Here is a 12076-nt window from a genome sequence, read left to right as displayed (position 1 = left end):
GCCTTTCCCTGATTTCACCCTCTGTTAGCCATAGTGGCAAGTCCTGTGAATTACTACTAACCATACAGTCATAGTCAGAGTACACCTCCTTTTCCTGTGTAAAGACTGATGAGAAAAAAAGCGTTCAGCACGGTTGCTTTTAAGTGTCCTCTGTAACCATCATCGTTAATTATGTGTGCAATATGCTCTGCCCTAGTTTTTTTGCTGTTTTTTAACATTGCGGTTTAGCCAGCCAGGTTTGGCTTTGTCTCTTCTAAATTTATTTCCCATAGGAATGCACTGCAAGATGCATTTGTTTAATATGTTCCTAAAGCATTCCCACTTTTCCTCCGTGGTCATTGTTCCCAGGGTTTGGTCCCAGTTTACCCTTTCCATCAATGAGCACAATTTTGGAAAGTTTGCCCTTCTGAAGTTTAGGGTTCTTATGTTCCCCACTTGCCTTTTTATATTGTTATTTACGCTAAATGTGATCATCCTGTGATCGCTAGAGCTCAGGCTGTCCTGGACTCTTACCTCCGAGATTAGGTCTGGGTCATTAGTGATCAATAGATCCAGTACTGCATTTTCTCTAGTAGGAGAATCCGCCAACTGAGACATGTAGTTGTCCTGTAAGGTTTCCATAAATAGACGGGCCTTCTGTGAGTGTGTAGTCCCCTCTTCTCAGTCAATGTCGGGATAATTGAAGTTCCCCAATATGATGACTGATCCCAGTTTTGCCACTTTACCCAACAGTGATATAAATTCCAGCTCTACCTCCTCCCTTTGGTTGGGTGGCCTATAGCAAACCCACACAATTACTTTTCCCTTTTTTTCTTCCCTATGGAGTTCTACCCACGCGGATTCTAACTCCATACTCATCCCTTCCATAATATCACTCCTCTCTATCACCCTTACATTATTCTTGACAGAGACATACCCCTCCCCCTCGTTTTCCTACCCTGTCCTTCCGGTACACCGAATACCCTTGGATATTGGCCAGCCAGTCATGTGAAGGGTCGAACCAAGTTTCCGTTATTCCCACAAGGTCTATGTCTTCCTCGTGTACTAACGTTTCCAACTCGTCCATTTTATTAGCTAGGCTCCTGGCATTAGCATATACCCCTCTTAGTTTTGTGGAAGTTGATCGTGAATGGTGATTATGTTTATTCCGGTTTGGTCTGAGGTTTTCCCGCACAGACCCCCCAATTGACGTTATGGAACTACTGTCGCTGCTGACTATACTACTGCCTTATGTCCTTTGCTCCCTCCTGACTGGCTCTACTTCTGAGCCCTCCCTCAGTCTCCTAGTTTAAAAGCCCCTCCAAATTGGTGGCCATCTTTCTCCCCAAAAGAGCTGTACCATCCCCATTAAGGTGCAGTCCATCCTTACTAAAGAGTCAGTAGCCGACTGAGAAGTCAGCCCAGTTCTCCAGGAACCCAAACCCCTCCTTCCTACACCAATTCCTCAGCCACTTGTTAAGTTACCTAAGCTCCTTCTGCCTCTCCTGTGTGGCTCGAGGCACCGGCAGTATTTCAGAGAAAACCACCTTGGAGGTCCTATTCCTCAATCTATTCCCTAAGTCCCTGAAATCGTTCTTTAGGATCCTCCACCTTCCTTTTATTTAGTGCCCACATGCACCATGACCGCTGGGTCATCCCCAGCCCCGCCCAATAATCTGTCTACCCGAACCGCGATGTGCTGAACTCGAGCGCCCGGTAAACAGCATACTGTTCGGCTACCGCAATCTTTTCGACAGATTGCCCTGTCTGTCCTCTTGATGATGAGTCCCCAACTACCACAACCTGTCTAACCTTTCCTGAATCTCGGCCCCCTATAGTGAATCTCACGATAAATAAAACATTTTATTTTCAGTAAAATTGTCAATTTCTGGCATATCTTTTTTTACAAATAATCTTTTTTTGATTTAACGTGCAGGGCAACCTAGTTTTTATATTTGTGTATGTATTTTGTATATGCTAATATCCTGTTCCAGCTGACAACACTGCTTCTTCTGCACTAAATCCGAATTAGTGTTGTCCGCCCTGCTCAGTTCTTCCTTAATGGACTGAAAACCCACTTATGTTGTGGATATGAGGAGGGGGAAGGTGTCCTGCAGATCACAATACAAGCAGGGCTAACAACACTGTTTGGGATTTCTGGCAGATCAATGTGTTTTTTAGGAGACAAAATGGGGTCACATGCATCTATTGCAGACATGTAATGTATGTGGTTTTTATCATTTTATCTATACATACACGCTAAGCAAGCAATAAAGTCTTGTTTTTTTAGAATTTATGATGAAGTGATTAAATCGGATCATCTATGCGAAGAAGGCAATATTGACTGTTATATGATAGGATATCCTGAACCTGCAGTGCGACACAATGGATGGACGTTGTATTACAAGTAGGAGTCCTCCACAAAGAGATGCAGTATATACATTATTTCAGAACCCATCATATTGACCACACATGCTCTTACTTCTGACATTCTGCAGATATCTTCAGTTCTTTAGTCCGAGATAATAGCACTCTAATTAGAGAGCCAAGGTTTCCTGTTCTTGGGTTGTTTTCAACTGGAAAAGAGAGAGAAAGAAAAAAACCATGATAACATGTTCCAATTAAGAAGTAATTATTTTTGCCTCTAAGTTTACTCTGTACTTTAATGGCCTGTCATTTAGGTAATGCTCTAGAACTATTCCGTTACTAACTGTACTAATAAACTGGCTTTTATCTGTGTGCAGGATGCAATGCCCTGATGGGAGTATCCATGTACATTGTCTAGGAACATCTTCAAGTAATTAAAACAAATGAATCAAAGAGCTAGTACAATTTTGCTGAACTCTCAGCAGACATAAAAGACACAAATTAATGCAGCTTTGTAACCATTATTATTACATCCTTACATTGATTTTTTTTATTTATTTTTTTTAATACAAGCTGTGTGACTACCTGGCATAAGCCTTTTGCAGCCCCTGCACAGCTGAGATGGAGTGCGAGAGGAAGATGCAGTACAAGCAGACAGTCAAGTTCATGTGCTTACAATAAGCATGCTGACAGAGAGCAGGGTGACTAATAGAGGAGCTCATCACTGTGCTGCTTCTTCTTTCACTGTCCAGTCATTGACAGGGGATGGCACAGGACAACCAGGGTTTAGAAATGGGTGCTGATCAGACTGAAAACAACTAGTGGCAACCAAAAAAGTTCTGCGGGGAAAATCTCTGGATTGAAGGTGACAACTGCAGCAAAAGCTGGTTTTGTTACTTTATCTTTTAATGGGATAATCATTTTATTGTGTTCTTTTTGGCTGTAGTCCGGCTTTAAAGCAGAGCTTAAGTTCCATTGCAACAAACCGTGAACAGACAGGCATTTATTGCAAAAGACATTGACATTCATCTCCTGCAAAAAAAAAGAAGCCTCTACCTTCATGCTCGCTGTCTTCTCTGCCACTGAAACCGAGCTGCACATACGCAGCCCAGCTTACAGCACCGGGACGATCTTTGTGTGCTGGAATGGCGGCCTTCCTCCCATGCGCAAGAGTGATGCCAGCCAATGAAGACGGCAAAAGCCCGGCACACAGGTTAAGAGTCCGGTACTGGAGAAAGACAGCTGGAATGGTGAGTATTAATCCCTTTAGTTCTGCTTTAATGACAATGTGCAGCCAAAATCACAAACAGAAAAATCAGCATGAGGGACATAACCAACAGTCAGTGCCAATTCCTCTTCCGTTAGTGAAAATCTTCCTCCATCCTGCCTGACAACCAACCTCCCACCATTGGTGGTTATTACAACTAACAGGATGTCACAGGTTCTCATTAGGAAAGCCCTGGGCTTTGAAGAAGCTCATTTTCACAGGCGAAACACGTCAGCATGGCGTTATTACCTTTGTGACGTCCATTCTTAGACCAGACCCTGCAGACTCCAACACTCACGACATCTACCTGTTGACCGACACTGCACACACGGAGCGGCATTAACGAAGAGTGCTCTAGTGCAGTGGTCCTCAACTTCGGTCCTCGGGGGTCACTAACAGGCCAGATTTTAAGTATTACCTTGGGGAGATGCAGACTAGAGTACTGCAATCAATGAGCAGCAAATGATATCACCTGGGATGTATTTCAGTTATCTTGCAAATCTGGCCTGTTAGTGGGCCCTGGGGACCAGGGTTGAGGACCACTGCTCTAGAGGACTTTATGTGGATTCTGTCCATGAGGAGCCTTCAGCGCAGCGGGGGGGGAGTGGTGAGATCGCACTAACATACTTTGTGTATACTGTCCATAGGACACCGACTCACCCATGTGTAGCCGGCCTCCTAGCAAGATACTGCACGCTCACCACTCCTATCTGAATCCGTCCACCTGCCCACAGTCCAGCTTCACACAGCCAAGCTAGCCATTGGGCTACCATTCAGCACATCAGTGTGCAGACCCCATTCAGACTTTACAGGCAGTCCCCAAGTTACGAACATCCGAGTTACGAACGACTCGTACTTACTACTTACGAACGGATATAAATTTGGGTCACTTGTGCTCTACGCTTGTCCCGGATACCGCTGAGCAGCCATCTTGCACCGCCAGACACATTCCACACAGCAGTAGTGTATGTATTGCATGGCCACAAGAGCCCCAGATAACATGACTGCACGCCCAGAAGCACTCAAAACGTCCCACATCCCTGCACAGACTGAAGTTACTTAAAAATGCACTGTTTCAACTTACACACAAATTCGACTTAAGAACAAACCTACAGTCCCTATTGTGTTCGTAACCCGGGGACCGCCTGTACCTGCACTTACGGCTGTACTATGCATATGCACCACTGATTGTCTCAGCAGATCCAGCCATCCATTCATTCCTCATATACTCCATATCACATCTGGCCCTGTACTACCTTTGAAGCCATAGTCTGGCAAACTGTGGTAAAAGCCACATTATACTCCATCTGCTGCCACTCCTCTTTGATTTAACCTTCGGATTGGATGAGTGGTTTGTGATGGTGACTGCAGCAGCTTTCTTGTCTAGTTTTGACAATGTTGTCATTTTAACTTTTTGTTATGTTGGAGGTTTTTGCAATTTTTCATGTTCTATTTTTACCAAATATACTTTAATAAAGCTGTTTATAATTGAGCGATTGATCTTCTCTGAAAAAGATCTCTTTGTGGACATTCAGTCCTCAAATATAGGAGAGCCCAACTTATGCCTGTCCTTTCCTCTCAGCTGCTCCATTCATAGAAGCCATACTACAGCTTCTATAAATGGAGGATGGGTACATCATTGATAGCTGCACTTAGGCTTTAAAGTCTATCTATTGCCAAAACATTTATGGCGTTTTAGTTTTATATAGTGTAGAAAGGGTTTAAAGGCCCATTGACTTTTATTGTGCTGTCTCACTGCATTTTCATTTTCTTTCTGTGCTTGAAATACAACAGGAAATGAGAGGAAATCTCTAAAAAGTGAATGTAAAGCCCACTTAGCTCTTGCTGGAACAGATGTCCCCACTAAATGATTTAGCCTCACTTCATGTTTTGTGATGACTTTTTTGAATTTGCCATTATTGTCTCAGTAACAACAGTGATCAGGGACTATACATTCTGCTGAGAAGAACCCACCACACACCCTATAAGTTACATAAAATGGAACTGCTGCCAGATTCGCTTTGCTGTAATTGTAGGCACGCCAGGAGAGACCTCATACATCTCCTTTGGCACTGCCCAAAACTACACTGCTACTGGCTAGCAGTTTTAACCACCCTTAATAGAGTCTTTCAGGGTAAGGATAAAGATTAGGGGCGATAGAGGGCACCCCTGACGAGTCCCATTGGAGATGGGGAAGAAGTCGGAACGAGTGTCATTGATTCTGACCACAGCCGAGGGATGCGAATAGAGGGACAAAATCCAAGAGAGCATGGATGGCCCGAGGCCAATGTGGGTCAGGACTGCCCTAATGAACTGCCAGTTAACCCTGTCAAAAGCCTTCTCCGCATTCGTGGATAGAAGGAGAAGGGGAGTTTTGGAAGACCTGGCAGCATGAATCAAGTTGAGGACCCGGATGGTGTTATCCCGCGGCTCCCTGAGGGGGACAAAACCTGCCTGATCAATGTGGACCTAAGACGGAACGTGCCCTATAAGCCTGTTGGCCAAGATTTTAGCAAACAATTTCAGTGCTGTAGGGCGATAGTTGCAGCAACGGGACAGGTCCTTACCCTCTTTGGGTATCAGGGAGATATGGGCCGGTAACGAGTCAGCCGGAAAAGGGTGGCCGTCTTTAATCACATTGAGGGCAACTAGCAAGTGGAGGGAGAGAACATCATGGAAAGTCTTATAATAGGACGGAGTGAAGCCATCCGGCCCCGATGCCTCTCTAGGTTTAGATTGTGCCAGAGCAAAGTCCAGATCCTCTACCGTGATGGGGGCCTCCAGTTCCTCAGATATCTCCGAGGGCAGGGAAGGCATGCCCGAATCTGTCCGCTCCCACCCCTATACCATAAAGTTAATAGAGTCTTTCAAACCTCAGTTCCTCTTGACCCAAAACACTGTCTCCTTGGTATTTTAAGTGATTGTGTGTTAGAGGAATTGACTAGAGTGTCTATATCGCGTGCTCTTTTTCCGCAAAACTCTTCTAATATTCTGGAAATCCTCTGACCGCTTCTCAGTTAAACAATGGCTGACTCACACGGGCGATACTCCTATTTTTTAAAGATTTGTGCATCAGCATTGAGGTTACCCGGGTAAATTTGAAAGGATATGGGCCACTCTGGCTTGATACTTGGGCTGAAGCCCAGTAAAATTGGTTAAAATGAGGCTTCTGCAATGTATTTTCCAGTTGCTTATACAATGTGGTTTAGACTCTTATTGGCGTCTTTTCTCCTGCATGCGTTTCATGAGTAGACTGTGTAAAGCTGTACATTACTCTTTGATTAACTATGAAAAATCAATGTTTTCTTGAATGGACACCAGAATGTCGATGTTCCTTTTGGTTCAATGAAACCTTTCTTAAATTTAAAAAAAAAAAAAAAAAAAACGGTAATCAGGACAAGGAGGGTTAGTCTCCCCAACAGGGACAGAGACAATAAGAAAAAAAAAAAAGAAAAAAAAAAAAAGGGATTCCAACAACTCCTTGATCTAAAATTTAAAAAAAACATTTTGGCACACATACACTCAAACAATACCCAGCACAGGATAGAAATCATTTTGCATGTGAAGGGTCCTTCTCCCAATGATAAATACTGAAGAAACCATACTGTCACTATAAGCATTTTGTACAGCCTTGGTACATGTATCCCAAGGGGGCACTTCTTTCTATACCAAAAAAAGATTCATCATGAAAAGCATACTTCTGTAAGAGATTCTACTAATGGATAAACACCAAATGTAAGGCCTATAGTAAGGAGTGGAAAGGAAAAAAAAAAAAAGAAGGGGCGAACAGCAGGGTGGATTTGATTTAAATCAGGATTTAAATCACGAATAAAAAGACTTAAATCAACTCGATTTAAATAATTTTTAAAGCGTATCTGTCATCTCTGTCCTGCAGTGGCTCCTCCAACAGTCCCATTCACTTTAATGGGATGGCTGGTGATGTGGGTGACAACAGGGTGAGGGGTGTGGCTGCAGCAGGTGATTGGATGCCCACTAACAGGCGCTGCCATGATGGATCTGAAATGCCAGGTGCTCTTTAACCACTTGCCAACCGCCGCAAGTACATATACTGCGGCGGTCAGCTCCTCACAGGCAAAGTGACGTACCGGTACGTCACTAGCCTGTGAGGCTCTGGGGAGCGGGCGCGCTCCCGCTCCCGCACGGTCACAGACCACCCCGCACGTGTGAGCGGCGGACCCGATGTCCGCTGCTCACTCACGATCGTCTGTGACAGCGGGAGAAAGGCAGGCGGCTAGTGTAAAAAAGCCACCTGTCATTCTCTCCTGTGTAGAAACAATGACCATACGGTTCTACTATGTTGATCATTGTTCCTACACTTCAAGCCACAGCCAATCACAGTTAGAATCACGCCCCTAGGGACACACACAGCCCCTCCCTCTCAAATAAAGTTAACACCTTCACTACCAGTGTATTTTTACAGTAACAGTGCATATGTATAGCACTGATTACTGTAGAAATGTCACTGGTAACCCCAAAAGTGTCAAAAATGTCAGTCAAGGGTCCGATCTGTCCGCCGCAATGTCACAGTACCGCAAAAGAAAAAGAAAAAAAAACGCAGATCGCCGCCATTAACAAAAATGACAAAAATCTTTCCCTTTGTTAGTAAACACGATAACTTTTGCGTAAACCAATCAAAATACGCTTTTTGCGATTTTTTTTTTACCAAACATAGGTAGCATAAAACAAATTGGCCGAAAATGTTAAAAAATTTTGATTTTTACATTTTTTTTGGGAATTTCATATAAAAATGTGAAAAATATTGTTATTTTTGCAAAATTTACGCTCTTTTTTTGTTTATAGCGCATGATCAAAAAAAAAAAAAAAAAAAATCGCACAGGTGATCAAATACCACCAAAAGACAGCTCTGTTTGTGGGAAAAAAAGGACGTCAAATTCGTTTAGGTACAGCGTCGCACGACCGCGCAATTGTCCGTTAAAGTCACGCACTGCCGAATCGCAAAATACCCCCTGGTCAGGAAGGGGGTAAAATCTTCCGGGGCTTAAGTGGTTAAATGTGTGGACTCATTCTTGCTGGTAGTAACTGTGAAATTGTGTGAATGCATCAATTCTGTGCATGTTCTCTACCAAAATTTTAAATATTGCAGAATATACAGATATCATTTATTACATAACTTTAGATAGATTTTTACTCCAAAAGCATTTTATTAAAATAAATTTGATAAAAAAAAAAAATCAGATTTAAATAAAAAAAATCATTGATTTTGTATCCACCCTGGAGAACAGAGAATACATAGGAGAAAATAGGTAGGGGGGGGGGGGGGGGAGTAAACTTTAAAGGATAACTCCCCATTCATGGGGCTATGGGTGGTCATACACTGAGCCAAATTTGGCTGGTTCAGCAGGGACTGCCCAAATTTCGAACAATGTCTGGCTGTGCCTGATGAACAGAAGTCAGTTTATCAACTCCTGTGAAAGGGACCGAAAACTTTTCTTGATCAATGGCTGCAGCCATAAATCAGTGTATCGGTGGGTCCCAGCAGGGGGTATTCCCTGCCTGTCTAAAAAAAAAAAAAACTGACAATGTATGTTGCTATTGAGCAAAAGGACAAAAAACTAATAGAAGTTATATTCTTTCACAAAAATGAAAAAAAAAAAAATAAGTAGTTGGGTTAGAGATGCATTTTAACAACCTATGCCCCTGGGCAACTACCCCAATTTGAACATTCCCTTCTGACCACAAAGTGTAACTCAAGAACAGTCTGGAACAAAAACGGTAATAACTCCTATTTTACCAACATCAAATACCACAACAAACTACTCCAAAACACTCAATCATAATTTACACAATGACCCATACAAACTAAATTGTACACAGTGACCCATACAAACTAAAATGACTGGTCAGTTCCACCCAAGGCTTGAATTTTATTTTTCTGCATCTAAAATCACATGCTGAATATTGCATCACTCGGGTCCGTTCACATTCCTGCAGGGAGGCATCATTGCACTCTATGGCACACGTTAACGTGTTGTACAAAGACAGCCCATTCATGCAACATGTACTTGACCCTTTTTAAACCATGTAACGCACCACAACACAACACACGGTATATGCATTGTGTTGCACAATGATCAGGTGAGTTGCCACGTGTCGCGGCGACACGCATTTTAGAGAGCATTGCTTGAAGTGACCCTCCTCAGGGACACAAGTAGAGAGATATATCCACCAGAACTCACTGTTCCACCCCGCTATCACCGCCATTGGCAGTCCAAATGATGCCAGGCTGCCAGTGGATTCCCTGAAATGTTGGAAAATTTGCCAAGAGCCCCACAGCTCAGGAATGGCATCTTTACTACCTCCTTAGGCCCCTTTCACACATATGGACCATTCGTCCGTTTTCATCCATCTGACAAATGAAAAACGGACATTAATGCATTCCTATGGAAAAACGAATGTAAATGGAGGATTATCCATTTACATCTGCTTCCGCAAACATCCGTTACTTTGAACAGATGAAAGCCCTATTTTTTATTCATTAAAAAAAAAAAGATCACACGAAAAATGGATGTAAACATACAAAAGGTCAGTTTTTTAATGAAAAAATGGCTCCGGGACTCAAGTGGTTAAGGACATGTGTACAGCTGTGAGCCGCTGCATGTTATCCTTTAGGCAGGCAGGCAGTCAGGGGACAGTAAAACGGCAGTTCAACCACCTGGCTTTACTGCCCCCCAAGCTGCACACGTGAACAAAGCTTTACTTGTTTGTTTATTCTAAGAGAGAGTAAAAGTGCTTCCTCCGCTCCCCTGGCAGATCCCGCTCCCCCATATTCTGGTGGTGAACTATTTTGACTTTATATCAAGTCCTATGCAGAGCTATAGACACTGCATAAGTCACGATGATGTCAGGACCTTAGACCGCTGGATTAGGAGGGAAAATTTATATCAATTGTAAATCAGTATAAAGTATAGAGTATGTAAATACGTACATGTGTGACCATACCAGCAATAGCATCTGATCAAACAGAGAGGCAAAGAGACTACCCATCAGTGTGGGGGGACTCATTCTGGTGATGCATATTTTGCTATTTGCAAATAAGTATGTGTATATGTATTAATTTGTATTTTCATTTATCTGCAGTTTTTTTCTCTCCTCGGACCTGCCCTCCTGTATATTTAGAATTGGCCACTGGATGTCCTTGGCGCCCTCCTTTCTTCTTGCATCCCCACACACGTAAGCCCCCATAGTGCCTTTCTGACGCATGGGGCCAATAGAAATTGTGCTGTGCATCACTGGCCGGCGTCATTACCAGGCGCTGACCTGTGTTTCCCCACAAACTCCCAGTCCATTTGATTGGAGCGTGGCCCCTTCTCACGAGACGGCGGCCCGTTGGCGTCTGAGGTCACTGCGCAGCGCATGTGCGGTGACACCGAATGCCAGATCGGGCCAGCGGGATCGCAATGAGCTGTTTCTATGTGGAGGTTCTCCTTTATGTATAAGGATTATGTTCAGGGGGTCCACCTGTTACACTCTGCTCTGGATTGGTTGGGCAGTCTGTGCAGGTTTGGCCCCTTTATTTCTTAATCAATAATCTCCAGCATATAAATAGGGATACTTTCTCCACACGGGGGGGGGGGGGGGGGGCATGTCTAGGAGGTTGATGCTACCACTTATGTTTTATGCTAACACACTGATATATCATGACTACTGCAAATTGTTATAATTTTGTAGTTTTGTTGTAATTTGTATATGGATGTTGTTTAACGGTTTATTCATCTTTGTAAAACACTAACCTGTTACCATTGTACTTTTAAAAAACTAGAATGTGCTCTGATCTTCCCCTGAAGAATAAATTGTATCAGATTTTGAAAAATGTTGGGATATTTCTGTGAACGATGTTCCGGACTGGCCTCTAATCTCATGAGACCGACCCCATGTTCCTGGCCATGAGCAACATTTGTTATGATCTATGGCATTGTGTCTGTATATTGCACCTTAGTTCTTAAAGCGGAGTTCCCCCCCCCCTCCAAAAATTAAAAGTCAGCAGCTACACATACTGTAGCTGCTAACTTTTAATATTAGGACACTTAACTGTCCTTAAGTCCAGCGACGTCGGCAACGCAGCTGATGTTTCCATTGGCTGTCGGGTGCGGCCGCCGCCATTGCCGGTGAGGGAACCCGGCAGTGAAGCCTTGCGACTTCACGCCTGGTCCCTTCTGTACATGCGCGAAGCACGCTGCGCTCGGTAATTGGCCACGAAACAGAGGGAGGAGTAGGGGGGCCGAACCTGTGACGAACCTCGCCGCGGCGAAGTCCGAAGGAAATGGGGACAAGGTACCTGCCAAAAACAGATACCCGCTCCGCCCTCCCCCCTAAAAGTTGCCAATTGTGGCACCAGAGAGGGGGGGGGGGGAACGACATAAGCAGAAGTTCCACTTTAAACTTTATATCTGGTGATACTATTTACCATTTTATTATGGTTTG

At 43.7% G+C, this 12076-nt stretch overlaps 1 protein-coding gene and 1 long non-coding RNA gene across 3 annotated transcripts in view; one reads left to right on the top strand and one right to left on the bottom strand.

Annotated features, from left to right (window-relative positions):
* Positions 1-12076, top strand: part of LOC309553501 — a 1012307-nt gene that overhangs the window by 60627 nt on the left and 939604 nt on the right. The gene's annotated exons all lie outside the window — the stretch shown is intronic.
* The window catches only part of DYM (dymeclin), a 678939-nt gene that overhangs the window by 580915 nt on the left and 85948 nt on the right, over positions 1-12076 (bottom strand). For both annotated transcript variants that reach the window (XM_082254562.1, XM_082254563.1), the window contains exon 4: positions 2462-2555. In XM_082254562.1, the coding sequence (XP_082110688.1) occupies positions 2462-2555 (94 nt within the window). The remainder of the gene's footprint in view (positions 1-2461; positions 2556-12076) is intronic.

This window comes from Pelophylax lessonae (assembly GCF_965119305.1).
Source record: "Pelophylax lessonae genome assembly, chromosome: 1".
NCBI lineage: Eukaryota > Metazoa > Chordata > Amphibia > Anura > Ranidae > Pelophylax > Pelophylax lessonae.
Note: the sequence above shows the minus strand (reverse complement) of the source record. Positions and strands in the feature narration are given on the sequence as shown.